The following is a 27,022-nucleotide window of genomic DNA, read 5'->3' on the forward strand; positions in this document are numbered from 1 at the left end:
ATACATAAGTTAAAAAATACTACTTTTTTCCTTGAAGACTTCAGCTTACCACAGAAAGCTTACGCAAAGGTTGCCTCACAGCAAGTAAACAGACTGAGCATCAATGACCATGCACCATCATCCCTTCACCTGCCTCCTGTCATCTCACATACAAGTCTAAACTGAAGCGGGGCGGGAGCTAGTGCCTCATCACCATGCTAAGTGTTTACAAATTGTTTCGGTCCTCTTCTTGTGGGGGTTGTTGGGAGGTAGCAAGCGTTCAGGAGGCGCTACCCTGCGAAGGCTGTTGATCTCTGCATGACACGCCGCCCTTATGGTGTTGCACATGGTCCTCCATTAATAAACAAATGAAGGGCTCACCCTGGAGGTCAGTGGAGCTCAGCTGGCCCATTTGCCACAGCGATCTCTTGGCTCACGGGGATCCAAAATGGCCACCCGCCGCGTCTGCCTGTCAGACGCCTGCTAACCTTGTCTTTGGTGATGGGCAGGAGGGTAGGAGAGGGAGAAGAGGGGGGTTTAGGGTGGGGACACACAAAGGGGGGCATGAGTTGCCCTCCCTCCCCTTCGCTGATTAGTGTGAGTGACAAAGTGGAGCAGAGAGTCCACTCAGGCCTTCATAATAAATCTATCAGAGAGTAATAGAATTCCATCAATCCTCGCTCCTCAGTCTCACTGCCCTCCCTCCTGCTCCCCACCCCTCGGGGGGTCAGCATGTCGGGGTGTGTGTCTGTGTGGTGGTGGTGGTGGGAATGTGGGTGGGGGTGGGGGTGAGGGGGGTCCAATCCTCTGGGATTGTACAACTGTTATTATTCAATTACGCTCCCTTTTCTTCTCAGTTAAAAGACCATGATATCATTATCACTTAATGAATATATATAATTGGATCTTGGCTGCCGCTTCCCCCTGGTCTGATGAATACCACTCACTATTCATTCAGCCCCTGCTCATCCTCCTTTACCCGGCATCCATTACAGCAGACTGCGGAGCTGGAGATGATGATGAAGATGATGATGATGAAGACGATGAAGAGGCTGTCAATAGAGGGAATTTGAAATCATCTCTGTGTTCATCTAATGTTAAGAAGAGTATATTAAACATGTAACTTGGGAGTTTCTGAACAAAATGTGCAGTCAGTTTTAATTTATTTTTTGGTTTTTCAACAATTTAAGAATTCTTGAATTAAATATATAAAGAGCCATAAAGATGATACATTACATTACAGGTGAATCAATAAAGATGAGACAGTGACTACATTCAGGCTTCTTTGTACTCCGAGCATCGGCAAACTAATTTTAACTTAATGAACATGAATTTTATTGCTGAAACAATACCTGCAATCCACATGCGATTATTGCAATTTCCATGTTTTGTTTAATAACCCCATGGCAATTTACAGTGCAATCGTTTGCTGAAACTCATTAAGTCCACAGATAGGATCTGGTTTTCATCTCCTTCTCTATGATGGCTGCACATGAAAAAAAATGTTTAGGAAAATCCTGCAACCTTAATGTAGAGTAGATGGAGGGCGGAGAGATTTCTACAATAGCTGCACCATCACAGATTGTTCCTATTTAAATGTGTATCTGGGTTAGCGTGAGTGTGGACAAACTCCCAGAGGACATTAAGAGAAGGAGGGAAAAACCTTGATAGGCGCTGTCGTGACAGTCATGGCCATCAATACCCTCTCAATCTGCCAGGAAACAATGAGAGAGGGGGGATAAAGATGGTGATGAGCAACACTAAAAACATTGATTTAGCATTTGTCCACTTCATTTGAAGTGAGACAAGGGGGCGACAGGGAAGGAAAGGTTGGGGGTCTTTGAAGAGGCAAATTCGGGGAGTGTTTAGCCTCCCATTCAGATGTCGCCCTCTTGTTGGAAACCAAAAGCAACCATCCCTCCCCTCCGTATTGTTGAGGGTAAATGTGGCATGGCGGGGGTCGATCATGTCTGTGTAAATCAGACACAGAGAGTGTGTGAGGCGGTGGGAGTGTGTGCATGTGTGTGCGGCCATGGTCGTGCATAAAGGAGGCCTGCACGCCCATGGATGGGTATGGGACCTACATCGTCATTAATCCTACTTAAAAAAGACAGTGTTGGCAAAGTGGCAGCTCACCAATCCAGCTGCTCCCCCCACAGAGACACTTCAGAGACCCTATCTGACCCCCCCATCCCCCCCAACCACACACCCTCCTGTCTTCCCACCCCTTACCCCTCCATCCCCATCAACTCAGCCTTCTCCACCTTAGGCCCAATTTCCCATCACTTTCCCACCACACACCGCCAAAACCCAGAACCCCACTCTCGTTCACTCACCCATCCCTGCCATACATCACTCCAAATTAAATTTACATTAGGCCCTCCTCTATCAAAGAAGGCAAAAGAGAGGCAGAGAGAGAATGAGATCGAGGGGCTGACATCATTACCCGGCAGCAGAGCACATGACCGTCATCTATTAAACCCTTTTATACACATGTCTCAGGATTTTACCAAAGTTCATGCATACCTAAGTGCAAGTTTGTGTTAAAAATTAAAAGCTCTTTTAGGAGGACAAAGGAGTTTCTGAACTGTTGACTTTGAGAGGGGCTTTATTACCCCCAACCATGGATGTCTGGCATCGCTATGGACAGCCCCCGTCCCTTCCTCTGTGCCCTCAGTTTTTTCTCTTCCTCCTACCTCCGGCTCCCACTGCCTCTTCTCCCGTCATTGGCCAGCGTTGGGTCTACTGTCTGAATATTAGACAGAATATTAAAATGGTATCTGCTACAGTAAAATACAGACTCTGCACTTAAGCCTTTAACTGACGTTTCAACTGTGAAGGATTTTGTATTTTTGTCATCTTCTGGTGTTGTGTAATGTAGGGCTTCATACTATGCGCAGATACAATACCTGAGTTTTCATAACAACACCAAGCAAACTTTTTTGATATCTCTCAAAATAATTGGACCTTTGATTCAAAGGTCTGGTCTATATTTTTATTATACTCAACAAATCCCATGAAAAGACCAAAACCAACAATACATTAATCCTGCTAACATGTATTGTCTATGCAGCCAATGCATGGTGTAGCTTATCTGCGCCATAGACTTCCATTGATGTGCAAAACTATTAGAAACCCATCAATGAGCCAAACTCATGCACTAACTGACATGTTCCTTCATTATAATGCAAAAGGGCACTGTTTATTTTGAGTCAATCCCATGCACTCAGATGCAGTACATACTCACTATGATACTAAATCCACCACGGAAAATAGTCCGATGCAAATGCACTATTTACTCCTGTTTGAGTGACATTTGCTAAAAACTATGGTGCCCAGCTGTTTTAAGAAATTATTTAGCCTTTATTAAAAATAAAAAAATAAAACAGCTTAATAGCTTGGCTCAGAGCTGAGAGATAAAGACAAGGTAGGGAAGTTGGAAAGATAGAGAGAAAGTTGAACGATAGAATAAGGGTTGTTATACTACCAAAGGAGTGGTTCAAGCGACGGTGTTGCACTCGGTTGTTCACATAAAAAAGTGACAGAAAAAGTGTCAAGAATAAAAAAGAGAGCTAGACAGATCAAACTTTGGACACTTCTCACACATCTGCACAGGTGGCCAATCACAGCGTGAGGTGAGGTAAATGGTTGGAGACAGCTCAGTTTAATCTGACATTGGAAAGGTTTGTGCCGGGAGGTTTCTGAAGTTATTCCACCACCCAACAAGCAGCTATGATGCAGTATACTGGCCCTTTAACACATTGTTGGTATTAGTGTCTTCATGGCATTTGGGTTCGGCATTTGACAATAAAAAAAAAAAGTATTACACAACTGGACATTGATGACTGGACATCGATGCCAGCTTCCCGTAATTGACAATTAGCACAACACTCTGTGCTATGGACACATTCAGTTGGTACCAAGTATTTATATTTGATCCCCAGCTCTAGTTGTATGTATGTCTTGCAGTATTATGTTATGTCTTCATGTGTTAATGTTGTTTTGTTATAATGAAAACTGTTGTCGTATTGTGTTGTATTATGTTTGAGATGCATGATGTTGTGCCGCACCATACGTGTTTTGTTGTGTTGTTATGTCTTCTTCTGCTGTATTGTATTCTGTCATGATATGTTGTGTTGTGCTATGTCGTGTCCTGTTGTGTCAGATTGTGTTGTACTTTGTCAGGTTGCATTATACTGCAGCATGTCGTGTTGTGCCCTCTCCTCTCACTCTATATCAGTGATGTATTAGGACAGAGTGTTACCTCCCCTCACCGTTGGGGATATATTTGCATTGGAGCGTCTGAAAGCAGCTGGAGTGAACCAGCTCAGTAAAGGCACCTGAGTGCTGAGCGCTTACTCTTTAATTGCTTCATTATCGTCTGTGCTAATCCCTCTCCAATTTCGACACTCTCATTTTCCACACTAATTTGTCCCGGTCCCTCTCCGGCTCTCTCCTCTCACAGTCCACAGCGCTATGGCACCTATTTGCTTTCCAAGGCAATGATAACAATTAATGCAGCAGTCGGCGGCGCTTGTTTCATATAAACCTGTTTTAGCCGACTAAACAAGGGGCTGCTGATAAACAGACTCCGGAGCCAAGGCGCAGAGCTTCACAGCACCATTTGTCTCTCTAATTATGCTTTAATTACAACTGTGTATGCTAATACACTAAACATTTGCATAGAACATTCGCACAACTTTCTGCTTTTTCTATAGGAGTGCTGCAGAAGGAGGATAGATAAATAGTTCCCGTGCTTATTGAAAGAGGCCTGCACTGTGTTAAATTACATATGGGAATTGTTTAAAATTAAAAACAATGCCACAGTGCTTTCTGACAAACTGTTTATTTTATATTGTTAGGTAACAGCAAACAAAGGCAGAGTGATTATAGAATTAGGTGGCAATTCATTTCTTAACTGCAAAACATTGTCACATTTTACAATAATAAAAGTGATTATAAATGCTCTTGACAAAGACACGTGGTGTTGTTTCTCAAATTAACTTAACTGCAAAAGGATGATGTCATACCCCATCCTAAACAACAATAAGGATGTTGTTGTCAGACCGTTGAACCCCAACTCACTTATTACAATTTATTCTCTATGACAGCAGGCTTTTCGCTCGGTGTGTGGCCATTTGCAAAACACTTTAGCTTTAAGACGTGGTTGGACACTCTTATTACCTTTAGTACACAGATCAAATATGTCACAAAACTTTTCGCCAATTTAGCGTTTGCCACGTCATTTACCTGACAGCTTTAAGTGAAAACTTAAGCATTTTATTTTTACTTTAGGTGAGTTGTTTTTGCTGTTGTTGCTCCTTGATTTACTCAGGGTCAGCCTCCCGCTACGTCTCAGCCATACCAAAATATTGCAATTTTTTTAAACTATCACTTTGGCTTTTCCTTCATTTTACTTTATATTTTGTCGAGTTTCAAATTTCACTTTTGACCTTGGAAACAGCAGTTTACAAAACATTCTTCCCCCAAGGTCCATTTAGCAGCCGCTCTGTAGCTTTTATATAATATTCATTAGCAGATGGAGTCTGCCCAGTTGTCATGGAAATACAGATGTTCAAATTTCCCTTTTTTTTGCACTTAAAGAATTTGAATAATCTACAGAATCCATCCGTTGGGGATGATCAAGTGATATGATCTCAAACTTCAGAACCGCTACTAAATGAACCTTGAGGTGAGACTGTTTTGTGGTTTGTACACATGTGGCCTTGTTTTTTTTCTACGGGCATCCCTGTGCCTTTTATTCCCCTTTGTTCTACTCAGTTCTATTCTATTCCATACCTCTCACTGCACTGCCCTACTCTTCGCTCCAGCGAGGCGTTGAGCTACACACCTAACTTAACTACATGTCATTGAGTCATTAACATACAAATGACCTGCAGTTATCCTGTGATCGGGGGCCCTCAAATGCCACCAAATGCTAAGGAACCACCATTTACAGATAAGTAACCCAGCCAGCTCTGCTAAGTAATTCCTCGCCACGCCATATTGGCTAAAATCAAGGCATTCAATTGGCCATTAGGATATAGGCCTCTGACAGTTAAGGTTAGTGGTAGAGGTGATGATGATATTGGTGGTAGAGGGGTGTAACAGTGAGGGTGTACACAGAGAAGAAACACACATATTCACTTGCTGCGGTGGTAAATACGACACATAGCTCACTCCTTTGTAATTGGGGTGATGATCCGTCTCTATAGGATGATCTAATAGCTGCTGACGCCATGCAGCTCACAACTTACAGGATATACGTGATGATTTCATTTTTATAAAAAGTTCTTAAGATTTTCACTTTATTTAAAATGTATGACTCTATTCAAAAATATACATTATTTGCATGTAAAATAGAATAAATCATATTTAATGATCAGGTTAAACAACTTGCAAGCATCTTTAAAAATTTACAAAACTATCTTATCCAGTTGTCCCACTGAGCTTTCTATAGGAGAGGTTTTTCCACCTGCCATGGAAGTGCAAATCTTGTTTGTTTTTCTGAGACTTCTCGGCCACGTTGGCTTAAAAGTTGAGGTTGAAATTTCATTCTTGACCTTGTCGACAACAATTTCACACCACATTCTCAACTTGGATGATGAGTCCTTAAAGTGTTCAGAAAACAGACATTTTGCAACAAATTTACTACATTTCTACAATTCCATGACAACTGGGCAAACCAGCAATCTGCTGAGGGAGATCGTGTAATATGGTTGAAAGCTACTGAACAGCTTTCGTATCATAGCTGAATGGTTCATGTGGTGAGATTGTTTCATCAACTGTTTAGGTCAAGAAGGAACTTTCAATCTCAACTTCTTTTGGAAATATTATATGGTAAAATTGTACAGTGTCTATTTTACATTAACACCTTTCACATTGTTGAAAAGTCTGGATTACATTTTTATTATTGCAATACTTTCTTTGATATTATAGTATGCATGTGCTAGTAGTAAATAGTACATAGGACCGTAATTAGTAACTGCACGACATCACAATAAAACAACTTTCAAAGAGGTTGTGTGTTTACGAGAGGGACAACCGCCCTCCCTCTCCTGGCTGCTGCCGTGCGGCCAATGTCGTTTACATTGAAAACAATTGAGGCAGCAACCGCCTGCTGTCTGATGGCACCATAACCTGAACCAGGGCGGCTACCAGAATGGTTTAAAAAAACTCTCCTGAAAACACATTCTGCCTCTTGTCTTTTATTGTATTTTTGACAACAGTTCCTCACACACAATACTCGACGGGACACTGTGTTTGACAGTTGGATCAATATATATTTGGTGACCTAACCCCTCTGTCTCTCCAAGCAGGAAATCTAACAGCTATGAAGTATTTCATCTGGACAGAGCCGTAACCTGTGACCCTGAGTGCAGCTCCTCTCTCCACCAGGCACGGTGAAAGTTGTTGCACACTTGTCACAATGTTGGTGGCAATTGACGCCTACCTCTCGTACTCTCTTGGTCTTTTTGTACTGTCAGAAACACATTGCAAACATCACTTGCTGGCTTAACACAGCCAGGCTCAAACTTTAAGCCATTTTCAGCAGATTTAAGCACTAATTATAAGCAAGTTTAACTGCAGCGGACTGGCAGTTTAATCATCATAATTTAAATGGAACCATTCATCTGTTTGGCCAAATTATACAGTTTTGGTCCAGTTTGGTCCATTTTGTATTTTTTTCTCTATGAGATTTTTAGTAATGTAAACTAAAATTAACTCCAGTGATGCTTATTTATTTTCTGTGATTCCTTTTATGTATGTTTTGCACAATGAAACATTGTACAGCTTGCTTAAAAATACAGTAAAACTCAAGGCTGAATGATATAATCAATGACACCCTCATCCTGAATTGTTACTTTAAATTATTCATCCAGGAGCTGCAGCAGTGCAGCAACAACATTTAGGCGGGTCCTCTACTTTGGCTTTATCTCTCGCTTCTGTCATCAAAATTGAGATAGCAACTCAGAGGAGGACAAGACAGAATCAACAGTGAAAACAGAACAAATAATATTTCCCTCGCACATCATCTATCTGACAGAAGGCAGCTAAAGGAAAGGAGAAAAGGGAGAGAAAACAGGAAAAATCTTGGCCTGCCCGCCAATCTTTCATTCGCTCTGCGCTCATCCATCCTGAGTGCACCTCTTAATTTGGTCCTGCCACAGACTGGGCAACAGAGACCTTCAGCCATTGGAAACAAATGATCTGGCCAGGGAGGGGCAACAACTCAGGGCCAGCAGTGCACACTACTCAGCTGCTGGGATTTACTTTGTATGAAAGAAGTGTATTTGAAACATTTGGGCATTCTTGTCTGATGTTCTGAGACAGGTTTTCTGGGTAATTGTGTATTCTAACAAAAGACAAATCCTTGACCATTAAGCTATTAAATGATATTATTTATACTGTCTAGACCAGCCTTTTGTGGGTGAGCTTTAAAAAGCAATTCTGTTCACTAAGCCCCGCCCCTCAGTCATTGTTGCTATGCCGTAAAGCTTTCCAAATTTTTAGCAAAGCCCAACAATGATAACATTGGCAGATTTACCAATCAAAAATCTTCGTAGGCTTCTCAATTTATATTGCCGACTGTTGATTTTGCCAACTGAAATCATATCTGTCACTAGCAGATTCCATTAGCTGTAGCTAGCTAGATAGCTAATTAAGTTATTATTAGCCCTATTGGTTGGTTGAAAACACAATCTCTGACTGACGTTTTAATGTTTCCAGCTGGCTTGTTTTTAAAGAAGAATCTTTTAAAAGGCCTTAGATATGTACTTGATGTCTACATATATGATTCCGTGCTAAAACCTGCATGTCCCAGGCAAAAAGTCAGCATCCTGAGCAGTTTTATTGCAGTTTTATTACAGCTAGTTTTATAACAGCACAAGAACAAAGGTTTTAAGTCACTTGTATTCAAATTATACTATAATCAAACCATGTCACTAATTATTTTTTCCGAATGTGAATGGTTCAGTAAAGCATCATAATCAATACCCAACACAGGTAACTTAAGTGAACTCTGTACAGCCTCATTTGCCATTAGGGAGAATGGGACGCAACCAAAGGTTGCTTGAATTGCCATAACAACACGCAAAGAGGGTTTACAAGCATGATTGCATGATGAATGAATGTCTCGGCTGATGACACAGGCGGACAAACACAGACAAAGAGGAGAAGAGAAAGGAGTCAGTCGAGTCTTTGTTCTTTTACAGTAAGTTCTGTGTATTGTCGTGAAGTGCAGGGTGGCCACATGGTGACACTTGTGACTCTATCGATGTCAACCTAATTTTACAGTGAAACCAGAAGCCTCATGTCATCCTCATGTGAGAGTTGAGTAAGAGGCCTAGAATACACTGGGGAGATGATACCACCCCCGACCCCCTCTACACACACACACACACACACACACACACACACACACACACACACACACATACACACACACACACACACACACACACACACAGATACACACACTAAAAAAGGAAAATCATAACACATGTTGTAAGGACAAGTCTGACAGTTTTACACAAGGTGCAGAAGAATAGTAACTACACAGTGTATACAAAATACACACACATGGGGACCAATATTTCTCCTGGGATTACAGTGGCATGGATCATGACATACACCAGACGGACACAAGTACAGGGTGAACTTTGTGGCTCTGAGGGATCATGGGACAGATGCCAACTGAATGGACCATGTCAGTACGACCAGTGAGGACATACGAGTCCCCAGTGGACTTCTTTATGTGAACAGGACATTAGTGTTGGCGCAAAGGTGGCAGATAGATACTGTGGGTGTTCCTCAGCTCTGAATCTATTCAGTAGCTCTGCTAAAACCGATGGCAAAAAGTGTGACATTAATCTGTGAAGTTTCTTCTTTTCACTCTAAGAATTTCTATTAGGGATGGCAACGTCGGTCAGTCCGCCACTTTGGTCCCGACTGAAATATCTCAACAATTCTGTACACATATTCATGGTCCTCAGAGGAGGAATCCTACAGTCCTTTGGTGATCCTCTGACTTCTCCTTTAGCACTACCATGAGGTTGTGGTTTGGAGAGAAATGTCTCCTCAACTATCGGATTTAGATTGCCATGAAGTTTGGTACATCTGAACATTCATATCCTCCTCAGGAGGAATTATAGTAATTTGGGTGATCCCTTAACTCTTCCTCGAGCACCATCATCAGGTCACAAATCTTATTTGTCCAATATTTGGGTTTAAGAACAAATAAAAATAAAGTATTCCAATCAGCCTCAGTTGTACTTTGTGTTTTTGTGCTTTAGCAATGGTTAGCATGCTAACACGCTAAAGTAAGATGGTGAATATGGAAAGAAATTATAGCTGCTCAATTGAATTTCAACCTCAGCTGAAGTTCAGCCTCAGCCAGTATAATGACATTTACTGCTTGGCCATTGATAAATAAGTTGGGTCTTAAATTGAATGTATAGTTGTAAATAGCCACTGTTCTGCAAAGACAACACGCTGCCCATCATGTGAGATGATGATGGTCAGCAGCAGCAGCCGTCACTTCTCAGATGTTTTAGATTGTATTAGAGTTGTGTTTGGACAGCAGCAGCAGCACATAGAGGTATTACTGTCTGATGACTTTGGTTTTATACAAATACAATTTAAGGTAAGTGGAAGCGTCTTTGAAATAAATCAAATGTTTACAGAGCAATTAATGTGCTAAATTGAAAGGAATCTCAGGACAATAACCAAGGGCAGGTTAGGCTGCTTTTATTCACACTGGGTGCACTGTAAACCACACTGCAAGGGTTTGTGAAGTATAGTCCAGCATAATTTATGTATAAGTTACAGAAGTAAGGACATTTTCAGTGGGCTAGATAAATGAATAGCATCCAACTCTCACTTTGACCTTTTTGAACTTGCAGGACTGTAAAGTAAGCTATGTCCTGTATATTGCTCTTTTATGGTAGGTCTGTGCACCGTGAGATTTTATGTAATTGATTATCTGAGCACCAATTTTACTGCAAACCTATTTCCAAGATGGTGTAAACTACAGTGGCCGTGAGAGCTCAGTGCATCGTTGAGGTTGCACACATCAAAACAGAAACTGAGTTTAAAAGTTTGTACTGGACAATAAAAAATTAGCCAAGCCAAAGAAGTTGTATAGCTTTCAGGTTGTACTGTGGGACGTTGTTGTCATTTTTATTTCTCTGGTAGCGTCACCATACTAGCTCTCTTAATACATCCATGAATGGGAGTTGTTGCCATAGTTATGGCTCATTGAATTACTTACTCCATGACTTGGTCTGTACAATATACTCACTGTGTAATAATGTCGGAATCATGCAATCAGAATGTTAAAACTCAAATAAACTTATATCGTTAGCATTTTTTAACATCATTACCGGGTAGTCAACTTCAGTGCATTTCTGAAAGTTTTCTTAAGTTTGCAGTACGTTAAACTCATGATATTAGAAGTTTGCCAAAGTGCAAAATGGTCTGTTGGTTTGAAAAATCATAGGCCTACATAATCCATATCATCCATTAACATGGTTATAAAGTGTGAGTGCTGGTGCAGAGATTAAGTTACAGATATGGAATAAACATATTCATAACTAAAATGAGCAAACAAAAGATAAATGCATGTACTATTCCAATAAAGAAGTAATGAATTACCCACAGGACAACCAGTTGGCTTGAATCTGCTGTGTTTTCTTTATTATTCATTGTTAATTGTTTGCTGTGGATAGAGAGCTCTCTTAGTTTCCCTCTCTTTCTATTCAGTTGACATTCCTGATGGGGAAAATCCAGAATTCCTAATGAAGTGCTAAACATGACATATGCAGGGAGAAATTTTGGATCGCTCGCAGCTACAGTCTCGCAATGTTCCCGCTGCATGAATCTGCACCAACAACTCCAGAGCCAAAAGAGCAAGAAACAGAAATGACATATGCTGTAAAGCTTGAAATGTATGTAACTTCCTCAATATTATCCTTGACTGGCTTGCTTTGTTTCAAATGTGTGTTGAAACCATGTACACAGATGAATGACCCAGTAAAGGAATTCCTTCTGCAGCTCAATGAAATGGCTTATGCATGGCAAATTTAATATGTGGTTTTGCCCAGACAATACCGGGGTTTGAGCAGATCTGCTATGCCCTGGAGCTGGGTGATGAAGAAGAGCAACACAGAGGAGAATAGGGCCTTTGTGAGCCTCTGAAAGTTTGAAGGCCCCTTTGCTGGATGCAGCAAAACCTGACCCAGGAGGACGAGTCCCTAAAGGGGAAATAAGACGGGTAACCATTACATAAGTGCAACAAATACTCAATAACTAAGCAACAGAACCTCTACACATTCAAGAGTAAGTTTGCATCCCTGATACTGCACTATAATTCAACTCAAAATTAGAAATTTGATGGAAAGTCCTACTGCTGTATGGCCTGAGAGTAGGATGTGGTGGCTCTTTGTGATTGCCTAATGCCACTTCTCAACCAGAGAAATGTATGAGGTAAGGTGCAGTAATAGAAGTAGAAGTAATGGTTGATATTATAATTTACAATTGGATAGAAAAATGGTCATTCATATTTACTGCAGAATAGCAAAGCAAACACGTTGCTGAAGGATCTACCTTATCTACCTTTATAAATAAAAATCTGAAACAATCTTTCCGTTCAAAATTTATGTTTAGAACACATTTTCTTAAGCTTTAAAACATTACTTTTGCAAATCGTCAGAAAAGTCACATTGCAACACCAAAACATGGTGAAAAAAACACACAATGCAGTTATGGTGGCTTAATAGGTGTGTGCATATATGGTCATTTCAGAATCACCTGTCATCAGGGAGTTTTAGTGGCCTACAGTTTTAAGGCGTTGACCATATAATCGCAACGTCCCCATTCATCCCCAATGTCCCCCTCTCTCCCCTCATTTAAAGTCACATTGTTGCTGTCTACTGTCTAATAAAGGCATATTAATAATTTTAAAAAGAAATCGTAATAACCTCCCATCGTGAATTTATACAGCCCAGTGAAAATTAAGAATAGGATAAACATTATGTTGTTTGTATCCTCTATATTTGACCTGTTTAGGCAACCCTTGATTCAATGTCTGTTACCCATAATGCATCTCCAAGCCACGGGGAACACTGCTGCCACAGAGTAACCAGTAGATTCTCTGATTGCATTTTAGCACATTAAGCTCTTTGTAAACATTTGATAACATTCAAAGAAGGTGTAAGGCGGCTCCAAATGACATTAGCCACACTAACACGAGTCATCTGACAGGAATACCTCTAATTTCTAGAATAGATTGTTTTCATGCAGAATTCTAACATGATAATTGAATTTGCTGTTCTAAGTAGCCTTCTCAAGTCCAGTCACATGTTCCTATTGGCTGTTTAGCTTCCTCTTTGGTTCTTGAGTTGTAACATTACAGGCCAAAAGGAAACAATCCAGTAACTATTAACCGCAGCACTTTGATGATTTTTTAACATGTTTAAATTATACCATAAGCTTCCGCAAGCCACTGGCTGGAAAAAAGTTATCAACCAGTTGTTTTTGTTCACAATCAGAAGTAGAAAAAAATAGTAAAAAATTTAAAGTTTATCATGCAGTTTAGTAACATGTTTTCTCTTTTTGAAGAAGTAATAACTACACTGATACAATAAGGTATGCTAAAGAGCGCAGTTAACCATAAAACATACATTCTGTATTGGTGATTGCAATGAATGTTTAACATTGGCTCCAACTGCATATTGGTTTATAATTAAGAATGATATATTTTGATGATAATACTCACCTATAATAGGTCAACCCTATGTGCTACATCTACCGACAGCTCAACAGGCCCCTTCAACAGAAAAAAACATAAATGAATAGAAAAACAAAACAGTACTCTTACATTTGCTGTTTAAGTTTGAGGTGACAACATCACATTGGATGTAAAAGGAACATGGATGTTCCCACCATCTTAAAATTCATACAGTTTGCATACATTCTTTGACAATGAAGGGTAAAGAAAACATTAACTACACCACACAACCAGGCTAACTGTTACAGCTGAGATGGACCAAAATTTTAAAGAATTGTGAAAGGGTTGATGAAAGAAAAGTGACGAAAATGTTCAGCCACAAGACCTTCATCGTTGCTGTTTGTTTGAAAGCCTATTTATGTCCTATTTATAATTTTTACACATGGAATAAATAATGTTGAATCTGAAGAGCCTCTTCTACTTTTCTTTATGGAACTATGGAACAATTGTTTACCTGCTGTCTAGCTCTTTTTTTTGTAAGTCTACAAATGGTGACCCACCCCACCACCACAATTAGTGAACATGCTCAAGGCGGCCAAATATCACTATCACTGATTTAGATTTATATCCTATCTCACTGATATTTGCACCCAAGAAACAGTGCTTGATCAGTTTATCAGAAAAAGCTTTATCCATGTGCAGGTCAAAAAAATCTGTTTTAGAGATGGTTCAGATCCACACACACACACACGCACACACACACACACACATACACACACACACACACACATAGACACACACACACACAGAGAGACACATACACACACACAGAGATACACAGACACACACCCACACACACACACACACACACTTGTGTGTAAGGGCAAATCAATCTATGGTTCTATCAGTTACGAAATGTTAGCACCTTTAAAAGGGAAAACCTCACTAAATGAACTAGTGCCTGCAGTGCTGCCCGTCTCTGGATGTGTGCGCAGTGTGCCAATGTTGAGTTGACCAAGTGACCAGCAGAATGATATTCGATGTGAGCACGCTGCCAGGTGTCATTACACTTCCCCTTCCAGCAGAGAAAAGCGGTCACACATGCCACCATCTGTTTCCAGGATGCCCTCGCCAGCTCACCGCAGTGTCCTTTTTTCTTTAGCCTAATTTTGTCATCGTAATTGAGGGACTGTCGTGTCGTGGGTGTGTGTATAACAGAATCTGATCCTCTTTATGCGTTAAACAATATCTTGTGTACTTAGCAAAATACTAGTACGGGACAGCGTGAGCGAGCCAAGATATCAGATGTTTCTTCCAAAAAACGCTCGTCCTTGTCCTGAGAAGCACGCAAAACAGATGCACATTTCACATTTAGTCTAATACATTCAGAGGTGTAAAAAAAGGCCTTAGATTACCATTTGAATTTGTCAATGAACAACAGCTCACAGTTGTGCACGCCGAGGGCCGATGGCACGTTTTTGACACCGATTCATATGAAAGAACGGATGGGTTTTATTTTAACATCCGTTAACACTCCGAGCATTGTGGTCACTTGAAACATATTCCAAACAACCGCCTCCATCTCTCTTCATGCCAGCTCTGAGTCATCCTGACTTAGACATCCAAGCAACAAGACCCCCCATCCCGCCTCGGTTTCCTCTGACAACAGTATCTGCTTATGATCTGCCCGGACAAGCACACAGTCCTCAAACAGTCACAGAGCGTGATTTGCAATGCAGCCTCTGTGTGTGGCGATGGTGGTGAAACCACCCCCCCCCCCCCTTCCCCCATTGTGCGCCGATGTGTTGGACCGGGCCGGGTGTCCACTAAGTCAAATCAAAGGCGCTTCCCTTTCGGCACTGTGGCAGAGTCCACTGCCTCTGGAGCCACTCGTTATTACATGCGAGGGGGGACTTGTGATCTTTTTAATTATTCTGCACTTCATTTCTATCCCACCATTCAAAACGCAACATGAGAATTGATTGCCTCAAAGATCCATCTTTATAATCTCCCCCAGGCCCATAAATTACCCAACTTTGGGGCAGGGTGCACGAGCGTTGCAGGCACAAGCAGATCCCTTTCAGAGCCGAGCAGAGCCTCATCACTGCAGTGTGCTGGGGGAGCTGAGCTGAATGGGTTCTGCTCTTTTGCTCGCTGAAAACGGGAGGGGAAAAAAAAGTACACTTGTTATCTTGTGAACCCTCAAACATGTAAGATAGGAATCTCTTGAATGTCAGCGACAGAAATGGAATTAACAAGAGATCTTTTTATTGTCACAGAAGGTCATTAGGCTGCCAATCGGGGTAATTATGGAAATGATCTCCCCAGCTCTTTGGAATGTTTTCCTGCTTCCATAAGGACTTGAAAGTGTTCAATCAGCCTCTCTCGTGGGAAAGTTCAGCCATAACTGCAAGTGTACCAGCAAAATCAAATTAAGCAAAGAGATTTCATTAGTATTTATAGCCCCAAGGCATTTGTAAAAGTATGGAGCAGCGGAGTAATGTGGGACTGTGGAGGGGAGAATTATTGCTTAATGACAAAGGCCATACCTAGAAGACATACACATGGATAATGAATAGGAGGCATTGATTGCATCTTTAAAGAGGATTCTTGAGGGAATGTAAAATATTGATGCTTGTGTGGCTGACTTTGGACTCCCGGCATGGGTGTGAGGGTGTAACTTTGTTTGGGTGTTAACACTGTTTGGATTGTTAACTTTATTACTCAGACATGTTTAATATTATACTTTATAGTATTACCAAACACTGTAATATGTAATATGTGTTATACATTTGCTCATACTGTGCTTAAGTACAAATTTGAGGTACTTCATGCTACCGTATCCTTCTACTCTATTACAATTCAGAGGGAAATATTGTACTTTTTACGCCACTACATTTTCCTGAAAGCTAGAATTACTTTACTGGTTATGATTTTACATATAAAACATATGAAGAGGTTTTAAAATATGATGTATTGTCATTGATTACTATCCAACAGTATATCAAATTGGAGCCAAAATGATTAGTCGACTAATTGATTGGTTGACCTACAGAAAATAAAAACTACGTTAGTAACTGACTAATCGTTTCAGTAATTTTCATGCAAAAATGCCAAACATTTCATGTTTCCATGAAGTGAGGATTTGCTGCTTCTTGGTTTCAAATTACAGTAAACTGAATTTGTCACATTGGCTCTTGGTAATTGTGAATTTCTGAAGTTGTACTAACCAAGTAAATAGATTTAAAAAAATAGTCATCAGTTGAATCCATAATAAAAAAATAGTAATTTGCCACAGCTCTAATGTATATTAAATAGTTTCAGCTGCACCACAACTACAACAGTAAAATGCTGCTTACACATGAATGTGTGTGTAATAATGATCTATGATTCTAATTCATTCATTCTGATCATTTTTTCTGCATTGAGATACTTTTGAGTACATTTTCCTGAATAACATTTTCAGAAGTCCTGCGACTTTTACTCGCAATGGAGTATTTTTACAGTTGGTATTAGTACCTTTAAGTAAAGGACATGGATTTTTCCACCATTGTTATTCTGACCCTGTTAGACACAGCATGCTCAAGTTTTGCGACACACTTTTTTTGTCAGTTGTACAGAATGATGCACATATGGCACGTTTTGTAACAGTCAGTAACAGATAGGCTACTGTAGAGACATGTAAGTTTAGAAGGAGCTGGAGTAGATTATAACTGCAACTACATAAAGGATATATCATACTTTACTTTGGGTAGGCTTAATAACTAAACAGTAATATAATACAATAACACTGGGTGAAAGCAGCCTGATGTTTTGGTGGTTTCCTGGGTTAAAATAACCATATTTTAGTTTTGGTAAATAGCCCAATGGTAATGTTAAAACAATACCACTAACACAGTGTTGCATTGGTGATATATTGACCCAAACTGGATTCATTTTGACCCAGTAATCTTCAGTGTGTAAGAGAATTGAATCTAATCATGAAGGAAAGAAGGTCTATTGATGTGTAGGTTAAAACCTTTGTTCATGCAATATTATTGCCTAAAAATGTGCTATTTAGTAAACAACCATGGATTAGGTGAGAGCAAATGTACCTTTATATTTCCCTTTGTGTAATAAATCAGTTAATTGTCTGCAGGAGAGATTCAGGCGAAAATGAAATGAAGTCAGATAGCTATGTGCAGTAAATTGTAACACCTGATTTGAATCATTGGGTCTATTCACTTAACCTCAGAGTAATTGACAATTTAAAGGTGCAGTCCTTAATTTCAAGAGACAGCACAACGACTTTGATTAGGATGTGGGATATAGCCTACACATCCCCAATGGATTAACAGGACACCTTTTTATAAAGCAAATAAGGGGATGGGGTTGAAGTTATGCATTAGAGGAGAAATATTATGGTTTTAAGATGAATTAGATAATTTGCCTTAAGGCAATAACATTAGGCCTTCATGAGAATAAAGCATATATTATAGGCTACAAGCGATATTATTTGAGCACTTCAGGATATATTGTAAAATAGGCACTTTTTAACATAAACACACATTTCAGTCAATCATACACTCAAAACATCATTCCTCTTCAAGTCTAAAGCTTTATTTTTCTCCTTCTACTCCTCATCCTCTACGATTCCTATAAATGATTTCAAGAAGAGGTAAAGTGTCTTTTGTGAAGAACTTGACAGATTATATGAAGGAATATTATCATGGGCAGGGCAGGCGGGGATGTAGGAGGTAATTTAGCGTGATGTTACATATATGTATGCAGCAATAGGCAAGAGGATAATGAGTTCAGGGGTCGCACTGAGTGAGAGTTTCCTTTTGATGTCAATTGTGTGAAAAGCTGCTTAGAATAGTGCATAGGGAGTCACTACATGGTTTTTAAATTTGACACCTTTTTGTAGGATTTTATTTTGGTTTTACTCTGCTTTTTGTACACACATGATCATTTTGCCTGTTAGATAGAGTCAGTTCACTATGAACTATAGGTTTCCTAATGTATCATGAAATTATCCAAAAATCTATTTAGTTTCTGGAGATAAGTGACCACAACTACTGATTTAGAATGTACTGTTTGATTGCGTAATTGAATTTATTTAATATTTTGCTCCAAAGTATGTTTTCTGGATATGCACAAACACATTTCTTTCATCTTTTGTTTGATTTTTCTCTATTTATTAAACTCCACAGCCATTTGACACCTTTGGCTGAATTAACACATTGTTTACTATCTTTTTATGCAGACAATGATTTGGTGCCAAGCCAAGCTGCCTGTGTTTTGACACCGTGTTAAATGCCTGCTATTGGGCCAATTTGCACCGTTTACAGCCTGCATCGCTGCACTCACACAACACGGTGATATACTAGGCTAATGTGCAACTTTTCAGCCTCAATCTGAATGACAAAAAGCTTACAAACTGGGTGACATTGCACGTACTTAACAAGTACACATTGGCATGGTAATCCGGCTGCATTTAGCGGGAGGTGTCACTTTCCCACCAGCACCCGCGAGTATAGGCTACATGCAGCCTCCCCGGGGGCTTCCCAGTCACGGCCGGCCGGAGGAAAGGAGCGATGGACGGGCGGAGGGGCTGCGTGGAGACGGTGCAGTGTGTTTCCAGTGGTTTGCAGAATTGGACACACACAATTATCATTTTTAATTAATAGGCTAAATAATAAGGAAAATGTGTTTTTTCAATTGCCATGCAAATTATTCAACTTTGTCGTTTTTGACTGTAAAATAATAACATGATATTCAAAGATGACAAAGAACAAAGAATTTTTGAGGTTTTGAGACCCATGTAGGATTTGGCTGAAGAGCCAGTAGCAGTACACAGACTTGTAACAAGATAAACCATTATCTACATGTACAGTGTTTACCTACTAATTGCAATTTTTTATTATATATTTTACCTGATACATTGGGATGATTCATTTGACTGTATATTTAACGTTTCACCTTACACCACAATATCACCAGATAAGATGCTTTTTACAGACAGCGACCATCTTCATCATTTCTAAAACGATGAGGCCAACTTAATAACCAAAATATAATTTGCAAATGGCGACGCCTTGAAACCGCTGACAGGCCTAAAGACCTCAGACAGATGACTATGTGAAAGAAATGTATTAAAATATAGATGAAAGTCTGTGACCACTGACCAAAGCATCCAGTTGTCCACTGATCCTGACAACTCAGTTTCCTAATGTATTCATTTTATATTGTTCAACTGGCTTCAGCAGCAACACCTGCAAGCAATAAATAAGAGGATGAGTCAACTGGTCAAATCAACTGAAACGCGTGTTTTTCTTCATTTAAACATTCTATTATCATAATCTATAACTAATGTGAACCACGAATGCAGGGCTCGTCACAATATACGCTATCTCAGCCCAAAAATAAGAACGAAACGAAAAGCTAAAGTGAGTGAAGACAAGTCCTTCTACATCACCTGCTGTAATCTGCTGCATGGTGTCTTTATACAGACGCGTCAAACACACACACACACACACACACACACACACACACACACACACACACACACACACACACACACACACAAACACACACACACACACACACACACACACACACACACACACACACACACACACACACGGATCAGTTCCGTCTATTTGGGGCCCTTTGTTGTGTAGGAAAGATGTGTCTGTAGCTGATCCTGCAGGTTAAAAATGGGCTCCATCATATTGTTTGACAGAAACTCGCCGGTTGATAGAGTGGATTCTTTGCGAAGAGCTGAAAATAGTGATTTCCAAAAAAGAAGAGGAGGAAGAAGAAGAAAAAAAAATTCTGCAGAATTCACACTGTCGACCATGAAAAATTGAATTATAGAAAAAAAACATTTCAATAATGTATTCTTTTTTTAATGCAACTTAACTGCTGTGTGGCACGCAGCTTTGCGGGTGAGATATTTTTTTTATATAATTTTTTTTGAGAACACCTTGTTTTTATTAAATGTGACAAGCGGAAGATTTGGCTACTGGTGTAAAATAATTAACATAATGGTCGTAATTACAAGCTCGCTAACAATGCCATTCATTTATCATATCGTTTTACTAGCTGCTGCCCCCAACTGCTCGCTCACCTAATTAATTAAATGAGTTGCCTTTCAAAAATCTGCTTTTACAAACAGCTGATTTCGATGCAAGAACGTGAGACAGTTTTCTAAATAGCATATTTGTATCATCACTTTTAATGGACGCTTTCACAACACAGGGAAAGCGAATATTTCTATGATAGAGATTTGTAATAACTAATTAATAATTAACAAAGATTAAAGCCTTTTTTTTTTCCTGAAATGAATCTAAAAATCCTTTAAAGGAGCCAATGAAGATAACCGGTATCAATAATTAGCCTAGGCCTACTGCACAACGGATTTTTAAGAAATCAAAAGATCAAAGGGGAGAAAGAGCGAGAGTCGCTATTGATTAAGGTGGTCAAAATCCATCCAATCAACAACAAAAAACTGTAGGCTACCTTTCGCTTCCACACATATAAGCTACAGACTCCAGTCAAATATTGTTTTATTTTGTTTTATTTTCCCTTCATATTTGGTCTTATGACCTACCAAGTTTTTATTAAACTATTAGGCCTATTATATAGCCTAGAAAAGTTGTGAAGCAGACATATCCAGTTTTATCAAATAATTAAAAATCGACAAGTTGACTTAAAGTGGAAATAGGTGGAATTACCTCACCACCAATTCCGAATTCCCCCACCCCCGAAAAAATGAAAAGAATGAACATTATTTAGCGTCTCTCATCCGTCACCTGCATTCATCTCTACAGTACCTGAAGCATCCACACCTGCTGAAGTGTCCTTGAGCAAACAACTGAAACTCTGCAGGTGACCCTGACCTCTGACCCTTATGAGACAAGAGGAGGAGGGGGTAGGACAAGAGCAAGAAAAAAAAAATCTCAGGAATCACCAGAGCACCACATTATTATGATCACAAGTATTTGTTCGGTGACCTTGCTGGTAGTTTGCAGTGATCACGTGTGCTGACTGTTTCCTCTCCATCACCTGTGCTGCTGCTGCTGCTGTCTCTTCTGTCTGTACCCCTAATGGTTTCATGCTGGAGCGAGTTGGCTTATTATACTAAAAGGTTTTGTCGCGCTAAGCCGTGCATGTGTGCTTAAAACGTACATTTCATTAACAAACTGCGGAGGTATAAAAGCGGATTTATGAGGCTTCAAAAGATCACAGGAAGGACGGGTTTGAAACCTCCTCTCGGTGCTGTTGCAGTCGGGTTATAGCAGCAGTTACACCGCCTTTCACACAACACTCTGGAATTTCTTCTTTTTTTAAAGGAGGCTGGCTGCACCTGTCTCTCTCTCCACACACACACACACACACACACACAGGGAGGGAGCGAGAGAGAGAGAGAGATGTTTGTTAAGACCTTTAGATTCCTTAAAAAAAACCTCAAATCTTTCAAAATTAGAAGAAAAAAAAGGCAACCAAGTGTGCAATCTCTTTTGTTTTGCAGCTATAAGGCTTTTATTTTCTGCATTTTAAAAAGCACCAAAAATGAGATTTTGGCTACATGAGGTCACTAATATCAGTAAGAGTTCAAACGACTTCTGTTGCTATGAAGAAATGCACGAAATGTGTCAAATCAGCAGTGCACGGGGGGGGGGGGGAGAACAAGTTTTCGATTTGAGCAAAAACCTCCCAAACAAACAACCTTGAAAAAAAATTTTTTTTTCTGATTTGTGGGCCTGAAAAAAGCCAGAAACTAACGAGAATCCTAACCTGCCAAAATACACACGCGCCCTGTGTATAAGAAGGATACAAGTTGATGGAGACTCTGGTTTCATCTGCTAAGTAATCCGTATTGACGGACCTCCAGATCCCACAGGTCACCGAGAGATTAACACAAGGCGAGTCTAATCGGAAGCCATGTTTCCCTCCTTTGACCCATACGCGCATTATTAATGATAGCGTTTGATTAATCCGACTTCATCCCGAGAGCAGAGGTGTCGGAGGTGGCGCATGGAGCAGCACCTCGAGCTGCTAAAGGCAATTAAAGGATCCCGTTTACTCTCCGAACTCTAAGATACAGAGACAACACTGATGGGACTTTACAGCAAAAAAATAAATAAATACATTCATGATGCGCTTCTTCAAAAGACAGCCCACTCTGTGTTCTTCATGTGAGTTAAGTAATTCATTGCAATTATGTCATTCGTACAGGTGACAAGTGAGATTTATTTAAATGTAACAATAGTGATGATATTAATAGGCTAATAAGCTACTTCATATATTCAAATGTATTCTGCCTCATAGCGTTTTACTTGAGACCGAAATTAGCTTATCTGAGTAATAATGGTTAATTAGGCTACATCTTCATTTGAAATGTATTTATGTTTTAATGTATTCAAATAAAGCCTTGTCACAAATAACTGACTGGTGTTGATTATAGATATTTTCATTAACCTGCTAAAAGACTTCCGATAAAAAAAAAAATAGAAAATCAAGTGAACGTTTAAATCGCGTGTGCATGGGCACATCGGAATAGATCTAAATTTAAATTCCCAATTTTGTTAATTTACACCACACTTGTATGGACTCTTTGAACGTTAGCTGAAATACAAACTCTTCTTTCAGTATTCCTCCCGAATGTTCTCACACAACGGAGGAAAACCCCTGTACTGGATCCGACATCCTCTCCCTGAGCCCAGCCTACACCTTCACCTTCATGCTTGTGAATAAACGCTCTCTTTGCATTCCCCCGCTGCCCGCATTTCCTACTTCTTTCAAATGTAAAATCATGCAATGATTGGGGTCGTTAGCACCTCTTCCAATTCTTAAGGGGAATTCTTTATTCTCTCCATTCATTGTCGCCGGTGCTGCTGCCGCTGCTGCTCAATATTCTTCCCACCTTCAGCTAATCCTGCGGGAATAAATAGATTTGAATTCATGCTTTGCATTCGCAGCTGGGATTTACACGGCCGGCAGTAAAGCAGGAAATATCAAGGCATGCACCAAAAATGTTAAATCCTTACGCGTTGACAAAGTATCCAAATACGCAAAGAGGCGTGCACGGAAACTAGATTTAAAACAAAATGCAGGACAAATCCACGCATGCACAATTTCACCATTTGAAAAGCAAACGATAACACATAAAAGAAGTTAAAGGAGGATTTGGTGAACTTAGCTGTCGTCGTTTTCATTCTGCAGCGTTCAACAGAGTTTGTATTAGCAAAGTTAAAGGTTTGGAATGCTTTTTACGCAGCCACGTTAATGCGCATCAGATCTTTCAATCACGCAGGCCAATTTTCTCTCCCCCCTCCTCCTCCTCCTCCCTCTGCCACCGTTAAATGGTCTATGACGGACGAACACAGAAATCAGCGGAAAGCAGCATTGCTGATGTCCCATTGTTGACAAATCCATGAAACAACTCCAGTTTGCATGGTTTAACAGAGAGGAGAGGAGGGTGGAGGGAGGGAGGAGAGGAGAAGGAAGGGGGCGTCTGTCGTCACCAAACCACGTGTCCTGCACCGATAGTATATCTTATACTGGGAAAAGTAATCTATCAGACAGTCCTTTTAAAGCTCTGGCCTTTAAAAGCAGCAGATGTGTCATCTCGACTTGGTTCTCCAAATATCACTAGGAAATATACGCACCGAGAAGGGACGGCTGAGCGCAAAACATCTCCAAACAACTTCGATGCAAGAATCGCCGCTTTACACAGGCCTGCTCACTTACCGAGTGGAGAAATATTTGTAGAAGTTGAAGTTTCTTTGGCTTGACTGGCTTGCCGCCGGTTCAACCACATTTAGATTTTTTGGAGACATCCGATCTCTTGACAGGGGCGACCAGAAGAAGTCCAGCAGACCCGCCGTGTGTGCGCACAGACCGCGCTGGTCTCGCCATACCCATCACACCCGGCTCGGCAGACTTCAAAAACAAATACAAAAAGTGTAAGTAAGCCGTGAGATGACCCTGTCTGGAGGCAGCGAACGAGCCAGCGACATGTCCGGCCAAACTGTGCTCACGGCGGAGGACGTGGATATCGACGTGGTGGGCGAGGGAGACGAGGAGGGCATGGAGAGGGTGGACAGCGACTGCGACAGCCCGGTGGGAGGCATCCTGCACGACCTCCGAGGAGAAGCAGGCGACGAGGAAGATGAGATCGAGGTGGAGAAGGAGGAGATGAGGTCCGGTGGAGGGAGTCCGTGCTGCGAGAGCTCCGGGGAGGGAGAGACGGGCACCGGAAAGGGAGAGGGTCAAGACCAGAGCGCAACGGGAGGGGGGATCCAGAAGCCCAAAAACAGCCTGGTAAAGCCGCCTTACTCCTACATCGCCCTCATCACCATGTCCATCCTCCAGAGCCCGCAGAAAAAGCTCACCCTCAGCGGGATCTGCGAGTTCATCAGCAGCCGTTTCCCGTATTACCGAGAAAAGTTCCCGGCGTGGCAAAACTCCATTCGCCACAACTTGTCCCTCAACGACTGCTTTGTGAAAATCCCCCGGGAACCTGGCAACCCCGGCAAGGGCAACTACTGGACCCTGGATCCCGCTTCGGAGGACATGTTCGACAACGGCAGCTTCCTCAGGAGGAGGAAAAGGTTCAAGAGAGTTCAGCCGGACATGCTCAGGGACCAGACCGCTCTAATGATGCAAAGTTTCGGTGCGTACAGCCTTGGGGGCCCGTACGGGAGGCACTACGGGATCCACCCGGCTTATTCCCATCCGGCGGCTTTGCAGTACCCGTACATCCCCCCTGTAGGTCCCATGCTGCCCCCGGGCGTCCCTCTCCTGTCCTCGGCGGAGCTGAACAGAAAAGCGTTTAACTCCCATCTCAGCCCGAGTCTTCAACTTCAGCTCAACAGTCTGAGCACAGCGTCCATGATCAAATCCGAGCCTTCAAACAGACCGTCTTTTAGTATAGAGAACATCATCGGCGTCTCCAGCGCCTCCTCGGTCTCACCGGGCGCTGCTTTCCTGCGGCCTCCGGTGACCGTTCAGTCGGCCCTGCTGAGCGCGCAGTCCCTCTCTCTGAGCCGGACCTCCGCCGCTATCGCTCCCATCCTCAGTGTACCGTCAAATATCCTTTCTGGACATGTTTTACCCTCAGCAGCGGCGGCGGCGGCGGCAGTGTCCAAATGGCCTTCACAATGACTTCTAACGAAGAGAAGATAAACTCTTATTTTTATATAGAGACATTATTACGGAGGGAGTGTGAAAAGCACAAATCAATAGGCAACACTGGACTCTGTAGCCATGTAAAGACTGTTGAAACAGAGAAAAAAAAGAAAAAGGAGATATTTCTGTACAGGTAATATTTGTAAATATTTGTACAAAAAATAATAATAATAATAATAATGATTTTACCTGTCTTTTTTTCTTTGGTTCCTGTTTGAGATCTGTGATTATTATTTTACATTTTCTTTTTTGTATCGGAAGCTCAACTGGACACACTTTTTGCTTCCTTTTCATACAAGACACAAAAAGCTCTGAAAAATAGTCTGTTTATAAAAAAGTTCAAATATATGTAATTTTATGTAGCTATATTGTGTTGTAAACTGAATTTATTTGTAAATAAATCTAAGAAATAATTAAAATCAATTTTCTTTTTTAACATTCTTAAATTGTTTGAGAATATATTTATCGAGAGACATATTCTTGAAAATCTTAATTTATATAAATAACCCCTCATGCTATAAAGGCATACAATGAATCAAAGGACATTTTAGATGTAGATATTATAAATTTGTCTTATCTTGTGAATATTATGTTTACATTTACTAAGCCATTTATAGGCTTAGTACTGTTTTTATATCTTCCCATTTCACAATGTTAAAAGTCTGTATGTTTAAATTTGCCTTTTTAAATTCCATTTTCATTTCTAATTATAGGCTATACCATTAGGTTATAATTAGGCTATATTTATCAAGTTACAGAAGGAAAATGAATAATATTATTACGGCAATACCATATTAACCCTTTTCAGTATATACCCATTAGATTTTCTTTAGCTTGTATTGCAACTTTAGATTTTAAATAAATATTTTGGGAATTACTCATTAAGTTAAATAATAATTGTTGCAGAAGGTAAAAAAAAAAGTAAGGAATTAAAACATATTTATATGAATTTTAAATTTAAAGCAGAGGTGAAAAGAGGGGATTATTAAAAGGGAAGATATTATATATCCTGAGATTTAGTGCAAACACACCTAAACGTGCAGTTCAAACTGGTTATTCGCGAAATGTTTACAGCTTTTCAGCCTGATAAAAAGTCTGACATCATATTTAAGGCAAACCGTTGTAAAATACATGAAC

At 40.5% G+C, this 27,022-nt stretch overlaps 1 protein-coding gene across 1 annotated transcript; it reads left to right on the forward strand.

Moving 5' to 3' along the window:
- The first annotated feature begins 24,268 nt into the window (after positions 1–24,268).
- On the forward strand, positions 24,269–26,243 carry foxd3 (forkhead box D3). Its single transcript, XM_039810268.1, has one exon. The coding sequence runs from the start codon at positions 24,677–24,679 to the stop codon at positions 25,859–25,861; it is 1,185 nt and encodes a 394-aa protein (XP_039666202.1). The 5' UTR covers positions 24,269–24,676; the 3' UTR covers positions 25,862–26,243.
- The last annotated feature ends 779 nt before the right edge of the window (positions 26,244–27,022 follow it).

This window comes from Perca fluviatilis, chromosome 9 (assembly GCF_010015445.1).
Source record: "Perca fluviatilis chromosome 9, GENO_Pfluv_1.0, whole genome shotgun sequence".
In the NCBI taxonomy this organism is placed as follows: Eukaryota; Metazoa; Chordata; class Actinopteri; order Perciformes; family Percidae; genus Perca; species Perca fluviatilis.